Here is a 14671-nt window from a genome sequence, read left to right on the forward strand (position 1 = left end):
TCAGGAGGCCGCCACACTTCCCGGCATTCCCTGCGCGACCCGGAAGTAGTTGTGAGGCGCCGGAGCCCGAGTGCGGCGAGACTTGCCCTGTTCGCGTTCTCCGGTTCCTATTCCCAGGCTTGTTATCGGTCCCTGGTCCTGTTCCCGGTGCCGCTCCCGCCATGGCCACCGCGCGGGCACCGGCGGTGCGCGCCGGGGCCCGGCCCCCCGAGGTGAGTGTCTGGGAGATGGGGGCGGCTCCGGGCCCGTTCCCCGCAGGAGCGGGAGAGGCCGCGGGGGTCGCAGCTGCTGTCGCTGTGTGGGGTTTACGATGCTCCGGTGACACCAGAGCGATTTAAAGGACCCCTAAGGCTCAAGTGTTTTCCTGCGTTTTTACACAATTCTGATTGTTCTCCCGGGAAGTTTGTGTGAGGCTTCCCTTCGGATGGGTTCACTTTCCCCAGCCTTCCAGGGAGGGCGCTGGGAGCTGGAGGATGGCATTGCTCCAGCTGTGCTGGCACTCAACAGGAGGAAAAGCTTCGTGTTCTAAAGCTTTTTCAAAAAACGCTACAGATAAGAAATAATAAGGACACAACATTGCCTGATTTAAGCAATTTAATGTGGTATTTTACTTTTGCACCTTGGCCTTCGGGCAAAAACTTCAATATCCAGTGGCTGCTCCATCCATGGAAGTGTCCGAGGCCAGGTTGGACAGGATTTGGAGCACCTTGGAATAGCAGAAGGTGTCCCTACCATGGCTGGGGATGGAATTGCATGGGCTTTAATGCCTCTTCCAACCCAGGCCAGTCTGGGATTCTGAGACGGTCCTTGCGCAGTGCCTGTGTTTTCCTGGCACAGCTGGGCTCTGTGGCATAGCCAGGCTGTTTGTTGGCTCCTCTGTCCCCAAACACACTCCACACTCTGCCTCTCCTGCAGCCCCCCAAGGCCAAGCCTGCAGAGGAGGGCGAGGCACCCCCGGCCAAGCGGGCGCCCATCTTCTACGGGAGCCTGGAGGAGAAAGAGCGGGAGCGCCTGGCCAAGGGCGAGTCGGGGCTGCTGGGCAAGGAGGGCATGAAGGCTGCCATGGAGGCTGGGAACATCAACATCAGCAGTGGTGAGGAGTGCAACCACCCTTTGTTATCCCTCCCCGCAGATGTGTCACTTCCAAATGTCTCTGCTTGCTCTCTGGGCATCACCTCGAGCCAGTCAGGGATGGGTGTCTCCTTGCTTGGATCTTCCCATTTAGGAGGGATCTGGGGGCAGAGAGGTTCTGGAACAGGGAGGGTGTGGAGTGTCTCTCTCTGGAGACATCCCAAACCCCGCTGGACATTGCTGTGTCACCTGCTGTGGTGACAGAGCTTGGCAGGGGGATGCAGTGGGTGATGTGCAGAGGTCCCTCCCAGCCCCAGCTGTTGTGTGAGCCGTGGTGGCTCTGTGTGCTCAGGGTGTGTCTTGTGCCCAGGGGAGGTGTTTGACCTCGAGGACCACATGAGCGAGCGCCAGGCCGAGGTGCTGGCAGAGTTCGAGCGCCGCAAGCGCGCCCGGCAGATCAACGTCTCCACGGATGACTCCGAGGTCAAGGCCTGCCTGAGGGCCCTGGGCGAGCCCATCACGCTCTTCGGAGAGGGGCCTGCGGAGCGCAGGGAGAGGTGCTGTGTCTGCAGACAGGGAACGGTCACTCAGCCAATCCCTCAGGTTTTGCTGGGAGCTGGGGTGCAGTGAGCCCTGCCAGGCAGCAGTGCTGTGCCACCAGGCAGCTGGGAGAGCTGGGGGTGCTCAGTCTGGGGAAGAGGAGCTCCAGAGAGAAGTTAGAGCCCCTGCCAGGGGCGAAAGGGGCTTCAGGGGAGCTGGAGAGGGCCTTGGGACAAGAGATGGAGACACAGGATACAGGGAATGGCTTCCCACTGTCAGATGGGATATTGGGAGTGAATTGCTCCCTGGGAGGGTGCGCAGGCCCTGGCACAGGGTGTCCAGAACAGCTGTGGCTGCCTCTGGATGCCTGGAAGTATCCAAGGCCAGCTTGGATGGGGCTGGGAGCAGCCTGGGACAGTGGGAGGTGTCCCTGCCATGGCAGGGGTGGGACACGATGGGCTTTAAGGTCTCTCCCAATCCAACCCAGTGTCAGTTTCTGTTCTAAGAACCTCAAGGCAGAGGGAATGTCACACTGGTATTTGTAAGGTGAGCTGAGAATTCACTGACTAAATCTGGCTTCATGATTTCTTTTTCAGGTTAAGGAACATCCTCTCGGTGGTCGGCACAGATGCGTTAAAAAAGACCAGGAAAGATGATGACAGGTCAAAAAAGTCTAAAGAAGAGGTAAAGGTGTCTCTTGTCCTCTCAGTGCTGAGGGAGGGATGGTATATCCAGGTCTGATATATCCAGGACTCCTGGCTTTGGCCAGCCTGTGGATTTTCATGTCATCCCTTCAGGGATGTGTTGCCCATTTCTGCAAACCTGTGGCAATGTCTGGTCTCAGTGAGGAGCACCAAGAGTGGCTTTTACTCACAGACCAAGCTCTGTGCTGCACTCAGTGTGCAAACCAGGAGAGCAGGTGTGTGGGCTCTTACCTACTGTAGCAAGTCCCTTACTTGGGAAGAAAAAAATTCCTGCTGCTGCATTTGTTTCTGCTTCAGAACTCCTTCTGTTTCTGTCTCTCTTCTGAGTCTATTTTATTTTATTATTTTTGAGCTGTAGTGTAAAAAATAATTTCTGCAGCTGTGGGCTTTCTCTTTACTGGGTGATGTGTAAACAAGGAGGGGGTTACATGTCAGCAAATGCAGATGAGTCAGGGTTCAGCTGGAATGTTGAGTGAAGTGGCAGCATGTCAGGATTGGATATGTAGGGCAGAGAGTTTGATTTATCTCTCCAAATCCCTTTTCCTGGGGCTTACAGTTGTGCAGAAGGCCCTTAAAAATAAGCAAGAGCATAGCAGGGTTTGGGGGCAGGTGCTGGGAGGAGTTGAGGGGAATGAACGCAGGGGCAGCAGCACCAGAGCTTTTCCATCCGTTTTTTATTCCTGTTTTTACAGTATCAGCAAACCTGGTACCACGAGGGCCCACGCAGTCTGAAAACAGCCAGGCTGTGGCTGGCCAACTACTCACTCCCCAGGTGAGAGAAAACAGCACAGAGAAGGAGGGAGGTGCAGCCATTTGTCAAATCCAAGTGCAGATCCCACTGTGGGTAGCACAAGAAATCCAGGGAGTGGGGAGACAAGTCCCATGAGCCCAGAGTTTGAGCTCTCAGGGACTGATCCTGCCTTAGCCCAGTTTGGGGGAAGAGCAGGGAGAAGGCGTTTCCAGCAGCAGGGCAGGGGCAATGCTGGGGGTTGTCACCCCACCTTTGCTCTCCCCAGGGCAGCGAAGCGGCTGGAGGAGGCCCGGCTGCTCAAGGAGATTCCTGAGGCCACCAGGACATCCCAGAGGCAGGAGCTGCACAAATCCCTGCGGGTAGGTTTGACAGCTGCTCCACTGCTGTGTTCGCTAGGTTTGGCTGATCCACCTCAGCAGGAATTCGGCTGCCTCCGAAGCAGCTCCTCCCTTTGAATGTGACTTTCCCAGGGCTTCTGCCTCCTCCTGTGCACATTTGCCTCCCTCACCTCAAGCTTTGGCTGGGGATAGCTCTGGGCTGGATGCACTTTAGTCATTTATTGATGGTTTTCTTTGTGTTTTTTACAGTCCTTGAATAACTTCTGCAGTCAGATCGGGGACGATCGCCCGCTGTCATACTGCCACTTCAGCCCCAACTCCAAACTCCTGGCCACAGCCTGCTGGTGAGACTCCCTTGGCAGCACCTGCTTTGGGGGCTGGGAGAGTATAGGAAAGTTTTTGGAGGCTTGGGAACTGGGAGAGGCTGCTTCTTCCCGCTCTGAGCTCGCATCACTTCATTTTAGAGCTGAGCAGAGATTCACTGATCTGAGCTGGTTGAACAAGGAACATTGATCTGTTCCTTGATGTTCCTTCTCCACTGACATCAGTTTCTTTTCTTCCACAGGAGTGGGCTGTGCAAGCTCTGGTCTGTGCCCGACTGCAACCTGGTTCACACCTTGCGAGGTAGCAAGCGGCTCTCACTGGGGCTTTTGGTTCTTTTGTTCCTGTCTGTGCTGAGCTCCCACATCTGATTTGCTTTGTGATTTAAAATGTGTTCGGGCAGATTTTTGTCTTACTGAAAGCATCCCTTGCCTTGGGAGCATGAGAATGTGTCATATAATGAGAAGGGAGGCCTGGCCTTTAGCTCAAACCTCAGCTCCAAGTTTGCTGTTTCTATTTCTGAACAGTTTTGTTTGGTTGCCAAACCTGGTTTGAGTTACTTGAGTTACAAACAGCAGCAGTTTTGGGCAGGTCACTTGATAACAGTGAAGTTCTTTGAGCAGAGGTAACTACTTGGACTAAATGCAGATGTGAGGACAAATCCTTTGATTCATGATGTTGAATTTTGTCTGCACTTTGAGGGTTCCACACCTTGATCTTGGATGCTCCTGGAAATGCAGTTTGGCTGGGGGTGACAGGGCAATGTCACCCAGCACTGAGGACACAGTGACAGTGTCCACTGGCACCTCCCTCACCAGTACCAAGGAAATGCTGCTTTTTTGAAGAACTGACCGAGGTCCCATGGCAGAACCTGAATTTTGGTTTTCCTTGCCCGTCAGGACACAGCACCAATGTGGGGGCAATCGTGTTCCACCCCAAGGCCACGGTGTCCCTGGACAAGAAGGATGTCAGCCTCGCCTCGTGCGCAGCCGATGGCTCCGTCAAACTCTGGAACCTGGAAAGGTCAGACCTGTTCCAGATGTGCACAGCTGCAGCATTGCTGTGCTAGGGTTTATTCTGTGTTCCTCCAGCCATTTGCCATCCTCCTGCCAGACCCTTGTGGCCAGTGGTCAATGGTTTGTTCTGTGTTTCAGCGATGAGCCGGTGGCAGACATCGAGGGACACAGCATGAGAGTGGCCCGTGTGATGTGGCACCCGTCCGGGAGGTTCCTGGGCACCACCTGGTACGAACACCTGGGCACTGGCTTTCAGAATGACCACAGGCTGCCCAGCTGCTGACCATGGCTGGGCTGTTGCAGTGTCAGTGACTGCAGGTCATTGGGATTACCTGTGTGAGACACTGTTGGTCTCAGGTGGGAATAAAATGCTGCCAGAGTTGGTGAAATAACCTGTTGTTCTCCCTGGAATTACACGGAGACCAGGGGAAACAGCCTCAAATTACACCAGGGAAGGTTTAGGTTGAATATTGTGGAGAAAAATGTCTTCACAGAAAGGGTGGTCAGGCACTGGAACAGGCTGCCCAGGGTGGAGTCACCATCCTGGAAGTGTTCAAAAAACATGGGATGTGGTGTCTGGGGACGTGGGTTAGTGGTGGATGTGGTGGTGCCGGGTTCACACTTGGACTTGATGGTCCTGGGGGGCTTTTCCAGCCTGAATGACTCCGTGGTTTAACCAGTGCCTTGTTCTTGCAGCTATGATCACTCGTGGCGCCTGTGGGACCTGGAGGCCCAGGAGGAGATCCTGCACCAGGAGGGGCACAGCAAGGGGGTCTACGACATCGCCTTCCACACCGACGGCTCCCTGGCTGGTACAGGGTGAGCTGCCCTTGGCTCTGCATGGCTGGGAAATGAGATTTCTGCTGGGGGATTGGCTTCCCACTGCCAGAGGGCAGGGACAGATGGGATATTGGGAAGGAATTGTTCCCTGGAAGGGAGGTGAGACCCTGGCACAGGGTGCCAGAAAAGCTGTGGCTGCCCCTGGATCCCTGGAAAATTCCAGGGCCAGGCTGGGCAGGGCTTGGAGCAACCTGAGGAAAGGTGTCTCTGCCCAGGCCCAGGATGAGCTTTAGGGTCATTGTGCAATCTGTGATTGCAGAGGCCTGGATGCCTTTGGCCGGGTGTGGGACCTGCGCACGGGCCGCTGTATCATGTTCCTGGAAGGGCACCTGAAGGAGATCTACGGGATCAACTTCTCCCCAAACGGGTAAGGAGGGAGCTGGCACTGATGTGGGAGCTCTGGGTGTAAACCCCACTCCCTAAACACTGCTCTGCCTCCTTGGCAGGTACCACGTGGCCACGGGCAGTGGGGACAACACCTGCAAGGTGTGGGACCTGCGGCAGAGGAAGTGCATCTACACCATCCCTGCCCACCAGAACCTGGTCACCGGCGTCAGGTTCGAACGTGAGTCCCTGCTGCTCCCTGTCCCTGCCCCTCCAGCAGCTCCCATCCACACCTGCAGCTCAGCAAGGCCTGTGCTGGTAAGCAGAGATGTCATGTTTTCATTTGCAAGCCTCACTTGTCCCCTTTTCCCCTCCTGTGCAGCCAACCACGGGAATTTCCTGCTCACGGGCGCCTACGACAACACGGCCAAGATCTGGACCCACCCTGGCTGGTCCCCGCTGAAGACTCTGGCGGGGCACGAGGGGAAGGTGATGGGCCTGGACATCTCCCTGGATGGGCAGCTCATTGCCACCTGCTCCTACGACAGAACCTTCAAGCTCTGGACAGCCGAGTAGCTCAGAGGGGGCCGGTTATGGACTGGGATGGGAATGTTAATGACTTCTGGTTACTTTTTTATATTAAAGAAAAAAATAGGAATCCAATATGTTACAGCAGCTGCAGTCATGGCTGCTGTGCTTTGCGTTTGAAGCACCAGTGTTGGCCAGAGCTTCTCTGGTGCCTCCCAGTCACTCACAAACCAACCAGCAGCTCCCCCAGCCCTTGTCACGTCCCACAGTCTCAGAGCCCCGTGCCTCACGTCCCCTCCTGGGCCAGTGATGGGCTTCCAGTGCTCAGAACGCTGCCCTCTCCTCCAGGGCCAGCTCTGTGCTGCTGCTCACACAGAGCCGTGGCTGCTGGAGTTGGAACTGGCACAGAGCAGGGTCTGGCTGCTGCAGGCACACAGCAAGGCCAGGGGGCCCGAGCCCTTGAGGCACAGCATGGCCAGGCAGGCTGCAAGGGAAGGGACAAGGGAATGATCCCAGCTCATTGAGGGATGCTGGGTTTGCTGAGCTGGTGTGGCCCTGCCTCAATCTCCCACCTCCAGGCTCTGCTTGCCTAAGGTGGGTGAGATGCTCAAGTTCCCTTGAAGAGGGGGGTTAGCCCTGGGGCCTGTCTAATGCTGTGTGAACCTGAAGAGCTCCCAAGAGGTCTCTTCCTGCAGCACAAGGGTTACTGAGAACCTGTTGCTTTGGCAGGCAAACAAACACCTTTGTGTTCGGCCCAGGGAGGGACTCGCTCTCACCGCCAGGTTTAACTCTAAAATGCCCACGGTTCCCCTTCTAGGGGGAGTTTGGCTTTGGGGAGAATGGGGGACCTAGAGCTGGGTGTGACCTCAGCTCTCTGGGGCTGGGGGTGTCCCTGTGGGGTTAAATGGGAGTATCCCGCGTCCCTGTGATGGGGCTCCACGGGAGCCGGGAGCCCCTCAGTGCCATGCGGCGCTGGCAGAGGCGAGGCGGGGCAGCCGTCGGGAAAGGTTTGTGAAGAAAGGTTTGTGAAGAAAGGTTTGTGAAGAGCCGCGTCCCCGCGCTGGGGCAGCCCCGCGGCCCGGCCCGGCCCGGCCCCACCGCGCACTCAGCGGGGCCGGGGCCGTCCCGCCCGTGCCGCTGCCGGTTCCCGGCTCCCGGCGGGGCCGGCCCGGGGCGGAGCCGAGCCCGGAGCGCCGAGCGCGGCCGGGCGGGGCCGCCGCCCCCGCGGCAGGTGCGGGCACAGCATGGCCCGGGCCGAGCGGCTGAGGGTGAGCGGCGGGAGCTGAGGGGAGCCCGGCCGGGGCTGAGGGGAGCCCGGGGCTGGGGGGCTCCGGCGGGACGGGGCTGGCTCGGGGGTGGAAGGGCTGCTGGCTGGGTATGAGCGTCCCTGGGGGTGTGTGGGGGTCCCGGTGGGAGTGTGGGGCCACAGGGGTCCCTGGCAGGGTGTGGGGTCCGTGGGAGGTTCCCATGGGGAGCTGGGTTCTCTAAAGGAACCCTTGGCGGGTGTGGGGGTCCCTGGCAGGGTGTGGGGGTGTGTGGGGGTGTGTGGGGGTCCCTGGCAGGGTGTGGGGGTGTGTGGGGGTCCCTGGCAGGGTGTGGGGGTGTGTGGGGGTGTGTGGGGGTCCCTGGCAGGGTGTGGGGTCCGTGGGTGGTTCCCACAGGGAGCTGGGTTCTCTAAAGGAACCCCTGGCAGGTGTGGGCCCAGCCAAGGATGGGGATGGGGGCTCTGCGAGGGGCTCCTGGCAGGTGCGGGGCTGTTCAGGGATCCCCGCTGGGGAAGGACTCTCTGTGGGGTGGTGCAGGGGGCCGGGAAGGGATGAGTGTGGGTTTGGGGTGGTGCAGGGGGTTCGGGGTCCCATCCATCACCTGCTGCTCCGTGTCCCAGAACAAGCTGGTGGAGCGCTGCGAGCGGCTCCAGCTGCAGAGCGCGGCCATCGCCCGGCACGTGGATGAGGTGCTGCCTGCCAAAGACCAGGGAGTCCTGGTGAGTCCCTGGGGCTGGCCCTGCCTGCTCCCTGCTCGCCGTTCCCGGCAGGGATGCTCAGCTCGGGATGTGGAAATGGAGTGCCAGGGTGTGCCTGCGATTTCTGCTTCATTTGCCTAAAAAATGTGCACAGACAATGGTGTGAGCATACAACAATGAAGCATCTTACTAGGATCAGTGCTTTAGAATTCCTGGGTTTATTTGTTCCTTGCTGTCTCTGAGAATGAGGACAAAGGACAGGTATGATTCTGTCAGATAGAATCACAGAATCCCAGACTGGTTTGGGTTGGAAGGAACCTTAAAGGCCACCCAGTTCCAATCCTCTACCATGGGCAGGGACACCTTCCACTATCTCAGGTTGCTCTAAGTTCCATCCAGCCTGGCCTCAGACACTTTCAGGGATCCAGGGGCAGCCACAGCTTCTCTGGGCACCCTGTGCCAGGGCCTCACCACCCTTGCAGGGAAAATTTCTTCCCAATATCCCATCCATCCCCGCCCTCTGGCAGCAGGAAATCATTCCCTCCTGACCTGTCTCTCCAGGCTCTTTTCCCAAGTTCCCCTCCTGCTGTCCTGGAGCCCCTTCAGGCTCTAAGTTCTCCCTGGTATCTTTTGTTCAGACTGAACACCCCCAGCTGTCTCAGCCTGTTCTCCTGTTTCTCACCAATAGTGAATCTATGGAGATTTGCTGAGGGACAGGACTCTGGTCCCTTGCAGGTTATCACTGAGGCAGGGGGCCTTGCTGAGGAGGCACTGGGGAGGTTTGGGACTGCCATGGTGCCAGGTGCTGTGGCCTGGGCTCAGTTAACAGAGTAGCACTAATGGCTGAGCTGCAGGAGAGCCGGCAGAAGCAGCTGGGGCTCCTCTTGGGGCTGGAGCAGGGCTGACGCTGCTGCCGTGTCCTTGCCGTGGCAGAGCGCGGCCAGCGCGGCGCGGGAGCTGGTGATCCAGAGGCTGCTCCTCGTGGGGAAGGCCTGTGAGAACGAGGAGCAGCAGCTGCTGGAGAGGGTCCATGCCGAGGAGGAGCGGGCGCACCAGAGCATCCTCACCCAGCAGGTGCACTGGACAGAGGCTCTGCACAAGCTGGGTGCCCTCCGCACCTACCTGGTGGACATGATCACAAACTTGGATGACCAGGGCCTCCTGGTGAGTACTGTGAGTCAGGCAGCCCAGAGCTGAGCTGCACTTTTTGTTATGGGGCTTAAATGCGGTGTTCAGCAGCTGCTGTGCTGCCAGCAGGGAGGCAGAGGTGGACAGGACATCCATTTGCAGGTCTGGCTCAGGGAACCTCCTTGACCTGATCCTGATAAGCCCCTGTGGTTTCCTGGTGGTTCCTAGAGCAGCTGCTCTGCCTGATCCTGTTTTTGCTTGCAATGAGCTCCAGAACCACCCAGGTTCAGGTCTCCAAGCTCTGGGCTTGTAGTTGCCCTTAGGCTGGACAGCCAGGACAGCTCTGGGTTGTGAGCTGCTCTTACAACTGTTAGTTGTGCTACCCGTTTTCTAATATCTAGTTTTAATCAAAACTGATCCTTGGAAACACCTGTAGCTCTTCTGGAAAGTCCCCTGTGTTGCCTGGCTTAGCCCTGTTAGGGATATTTGCTGTCCAAAGCAGCCTGTGCTTCCCCTTGCTCAGTTCCTTCTCTGGTTATTGAATCATCTGGGTTCACCCAAGTGATTCCTCTCATTTTAGATGTGAGCAGGACCTCTGCCTTGCCACCACCATGCTCAGCCTCTGCTTCCCACGTGTAAATTTGTGAGGAGGGGAGCAGCAGTTGATCTTGGACAACAGACCCAATCCCACAGAAAGAGGGCAGATGTTCCTTTGGTGGGAAAGGCAGTTCCTGTCCTGCCCCAGCACCTCGGTGTGCACCATAAAGAGGAGAGGTTGGAGAGCAGGATCCATCAGCTGCTGTCACAGAGAACAGCCACACCCTCAGTTTCTCCTTTTGGAAGGGAATTAGGGGTTCACGTGTTCTCCCCCTTGGGTTGTCGGTACTTGAGCCTATCTGGAATCAACACGTGCCATGCCACAGGAAAGCTGAAGGCATGCAAAGTGCACTGCTTGGATTTGAGCAGGGATCAGGTATTTTCTTATCACTTTGCTGTACCTTGAGAGTGCCTCAAGCCCAGCAGGTACAGAAACAACTGGAACTGTCCATGAGGTCACCTGACTCTTGGCTTAGTCGCTCTGCAGCCTCCCTCCTTTGCCGAAAGCCCTGGGGTTGTTTGCTGGGAGCACAGGCTGTTCCTGTGGGGTGGGGACAGAGGGGAATGCAGTGTCCCAGCCACACGTGCAATGTATTGCCTTCAGCCATTCCCACTCATTTTCTGAGTTGGGAAGTGGGAAGGGCTGCAGCAGAAGAAAATGGATGTTGGGTGCTCCCCCTTCTCCCCAGGGCTGGTGTTGGGGTGAGGGGTGGCTTCTCTGGGTCAGGAAGGGGAACACTGCTCCCTGGGTGCTGGGTTTGCTGTGTTTGGGGTTTCTTCTGTGGGGATTTAAGCTGTGATGACTCTTTCTCTCCTTGTCCCCAGCGTGCAGAACAAGAGATCTTCGAGAGGTCAGTATCTGGCTGCTCCTGCTCCACACCTGCATCCCCACAGCTCCTGTGCTGTGTGCTGTGACTCAGGCACCCCATGACACCTCTTTTGTCCCTTGTGCTGCTTTTGTTGTGGACAAGGACAGAGCACAGAGATGCCGGCGTGGGCTCTTGTCTCTGCTCCATGTGCTGTTCTGCACCTGGAGGTGCTCCATGTGCTTTCCCAGATCAGCAGTCCATGCTTGTGGGAGAACTGCAGCTCCTTAGAAGACCCCAGGGTTTGCTGGGGGATGGAGCAGGCCTGTGCCAGGCTGTTGGCAGGAGGTGGGATGGTCTGTGGTCCATGTAGGCAGTGGCTGGCACAGCATCTCCCCAGCTCTGCACGGGCAGGGAGAGACATGTTCAGGTCTCAGTGTCCCCAACAGCCCTAACTGACACTGGGCTGCCCTTCCTGAGGAAGCACCTTGGTGGCTGTGCTTTTATTTAATCTATTTTATTCTTTTTTCAGTAATTTATTTCTGTGGCTGCTGTGAGGGTGCTGGCCCTGGCTGCACTGTGCTGCCCACAGGGCCTGTGGGGGTATTTGTGCCTGTGGAGAGTACAGAATGTGCCACAGCACATCCCCAGCAGCCTGTGCCACAGCCTGTCCTCACAACCAGGAGTTCTGCATGTCCTGCTGGTCACAGGAGCCAGCAAACCCCTGGCTCTGTGCTGGGTGAAATCTGGTGTCCCGGCTTGCTCTGTGCCCAGACCGTGGGGCTCTGGCAATGGAGGGGAATCTGATTCTCTGTTTGTTCATTGTGCTCCCCTGGTACCCTGACAGCTGCTCTCAGACACATTTATTTACCCTGTGTCTGCTGAGTGAGGAGCTGTTGACTCAGGCTGCTGGGATGTGTTTTACAACACTGCAGCCCTTTCACCAGGAACTGTAAGAGAGCCAACCGAAAGTATCACTGTGAGATACTGGGGTGAGAGCTGGCCCAGACAGCCCTGCTGTGGTCTCTCTGCAGCCAGAGCTCATCTTTAACCTCCACCATACCTCCTCGTGCTCTTTTAAACACCCCAGCACAATAAATCATTGTGTTTTGAAACAACTCCTGTTTTCCTTTGCTAGGACGGAGGTGGCAGAGGGAATCTTGGAGCCACAGGAGTCCCTGAAGTTAAACTTTAATCAGACCTGTGTTCAGAGTCCACTGCTGCATCGCCTGTGGGCCTGTGCTGTGCTCTGCTGCCTCACAGGTCAGTGTCTTGCTCAGATCTCGCATGCTCCAGGGATTCCTGCACTCTCACTCGAGTTTTTCCCAGAGAAACACCCTTGTGCTGTGTCCAGACTTCCTGACACTGTGTCCTGCCCCTCTGCTTTCCCAGCAGTTCCCTGTTTGTTTCTTGGAGCCCATTCAGGGAGGCAGCAGCAGCTGTGGGAGGTGCACTTGGGGCTCCAAGCAGTCTGTGGCTCAGGGAAGAAGTGGAGTTTGAAAGGACTGTGTGTTTTATCAGCTCTGTGGCTTTAACGTTTTGTGGTTTCTTTTGCTCTTTCCTGGGTCTCTGGGTGACAGCAGCAAAGCTGATGCTGCTGTGGGAATCTCTGTCACAGGAATATCTGTTCACAACGTTTAGCACTGGGCTGCTGGGGACTTTGTGGGGTTGATTTCATCCGTGGGTTCCCTGTGGTGACCAGGGAGCTGTGAGTAGATGGAGCAGCGTTCTGATCACAAGCTGAGGTTGTGGCTGTGCAGGAGCTGGTGGCTCTAGAGGTGTTTGTGCTCTGGCTCAGCTCCTGGCTGTACAGCTGAGGCTGCACTGGAGGCATTTGCCAGGCTACTGACAGGCTCTGGGACTGGTTTACCTGGTTGTTGCTGGCTGTGTTAAGCAAGGAAAGACATTTTTCCCCCAGCTGTGATGTTGCTTGGTCTCCTCAGGAGCAGGTGAGTCCACTGGGCATCAGCCTCATCTCTGCTTCACAAATTTAGAGCCTGAAGGACACACTTGTGCAATTCCACAGCCTGCAGACCCACAGAGGGGTCTCAGGGGGAAGGAAGCATGCAGCCAGGGCAGGGCACTGTGATCTTAGAGGTCTTTTCCAATCTTGACAGTCCTGTGATTCCGTGATTTTGAAGTGGTGCAGACCCACAGTGGGTGCTGTGCCCTCTGGCCAGCCTGGGCTGCTCCTGGCAGGGTTTGTGCAGTTTGCTTCCAGTACCTCAGGGTGGGTAATCAACAGCTGGGGCTCTGTAGCAGGAAAGAGATCTCCCTGCCTGGCCTTCTCCAGTCCTGTTTTTCCGGCTTTGCAGGTTTTCTGCACCAAAGCCCTCCCAGTCTTGCCAGGCTCTTGGCTCCCCTGCCTGGGGGAGGAGCAGCCAGGTCCTGTTCACCCACCGTGGGGGTGGGAAAGGACAAGTTTGGATCTCTCCCAAAAGTGGGGTGAACCAAACCTGCTGAGTTCTGTTTTGTGGGGAGTCAGGCAAGGGTCAGAGGAAGATGAGCAGGGCCTTTAGTGCAAGGTGGAGGTGCCTGGTGAGTCTGGGTTTTGGTGAGTCTGCCTTGTTGTGGCACCCAGCCTGAGCCCCCAGCACTGTCACCCTGGGGAGCAGATGGGGCCCCAGGAGCCCCAGGAGAAGTTGCTTGTGCTTGTGTTCCTCATGGCCATGACTACCTCAGGTGGTTCAGCTGGTGGCCACTGAGTCACTGCTTACCACGTGGCTTCTCTTGCAGGCTCACAGGAGATTCACATCGATGAGAAAACCCTGAGCCCCCACCTCAGCCTGTCAGAAGACAAGAGAACCCTGACCTTCAGCCCCAAGAAAGCAAAGGTGGACTCGGACTGCCCCGAGCGGTTTGACCACTGGCCCAATGCTTTGGCCACTGCACCTTTCCACTCGGGGGTCTGTGCCTGGAAGGTCAGAGTGGAGCAGAGCTGTGCCTACAAGCTGGGGGTTTGCTACAGCTCTGTGCCCAGGAAGGGCTCTGCCAACGAAGGCCGCCTGGGCTTCAACGCTGCCTCCTGGGTGTTCTCACGCTACGACAAAGAATTCCGGTTCCTGCACGCGGGGCAGCCCCAGCCCGTGGAGCTGATCAAGGCCCCGGCAGAGATCGGGGTCCTGCTGGACTTTGCAGGGGGGGAGCTGCTCTTCTACGACCCTGACTCCTGCGCCATCCTTTTCTCCCACCACCAGGCCTTCCTGGAGCCCGTCTACCCCGTCTTTGCCGTGGCACACCAGAGCATCTCGCTGGTGCTGTGAGCGGGGTGTGACTGTGCGTGCTCTGTGCAGTGCCTGGGGGCTGTGGCCTGTGTCCAGGGGCTGTCACACAACACCTGCCTTCACACTACACCTGTTCCTCGCCTCTTTTCTGCAGTTTTCCTCTCGTCCCGGAGTCTACACCCTGTGCTGGGGTGAGGGGTCTGGGAATGGCTGGCTGGGCCAGCTGCTCCTAGGTGAATTGTTTGATTTCTGCCCCACCAAAGGCAGCTTTCCTCTCTGCTGGAGAAAAGAGGAGGAATAGTGAGAGATATGGATGGAGACATGGCAGGGAGGAGAGGAGGCCCGTGGAAAGGGACATACCATGCTCTACAACTCCTTGACAGGAGGGTGGAGCCAGGGGAGGTCAGGCTCTGCTCCAAGCAACAGTGAAAGGACAGGAGGAAACGGCTTCAAGTTGTGCCAGGAGAGGTTTAGGTTGGATAGTGGGGAAAATTCCTTCCCTGAAAGGATGGTCAGGCCC

At 57.1% G+C, this 14671-nt stretch overlaps 2 protein-coding genes across 3 annotated transcripts; both read left to right on the plus strand.

The window, feature by feature from the left end:
* The first annotated feature begins 16 nt into the window (after positions 1–16).
* PRPF4 (pre-mRNA splicing tri-snRNP complex factor PRPF4) lies at positions 17–6985 on the plus strand. 2 transcript variants are annotated; one of them, XM_088065890.1, is made up of 14 exons: positions 17–212; positions 916–1093; positions 1442–1628; positions 2208–2295; positions 3008–3087; positions 3332–3425; positions 3654–3748; positions 3970–4028; positions 4625–4748; positions 4880–4969; positions 5438–5560; positions 5841–5948; positions 6028–6138; positions 6288–6985. In XM_088065890.1, exons 1-14 carry the CDS (start codon positions 162–164, stop codon positions 6955–6957), a joined length of 2058 nt encoding a protein of 685 aa, XP_087922016.1. In that variant the 5' UTR covers positions 17–161; the 3' UTR covers positions 6958–6985. The 2 variants fall into 2 exon arrangements, with proteins under 2 accessions (XP_087922016.1, XP_005527217.1); XM_005527160.2 differs by having other exon boundaries at positions 6028–6146; positions 6288–6568.
* A 654-nt stretch (positions 6986–7639) lies between these two features.
* On the plus strand, positions 7640–14278 carry BSPRY (B-box and SPRY domain containing). The gene is made up of 6 exons (XM_005527318.3): positions 7640–7701; positions 8319–8417; positions 9330–9560; positions 10947–10972; positions 12066–12190; positions 13664–14278. The coding sequence occupies exons 1-6, from the start codon at positions 7678–7680 to the stop codon at positions 14188–14190; spliced, it is 1032 nt and encodes a 343-aa protein (XP_005527375.2). The 5' UTR covers positions 7640–7677; the 3' UTR covers positions 14191–14278.
* Positions 14279–14671: the final 393 nt, after the last annotated feature.

This window comes from Pseudopodoces humilis, chromosome 22 (assembly GCF_049639895.1).
Source record: "Pseudopodoces humilis isolate 2021_Gansu_Grassland_sample_001 chromosome 22, ASM4963989v1, whole genome shotgun sequence".
In the NCBI taxonomy this organism is placed as follows: Eukaryota; Metazoa; Chordata; class Aves; order Passeriformes; family Paridae; genus Pseudopodoces; species Pseudopodoces humilis.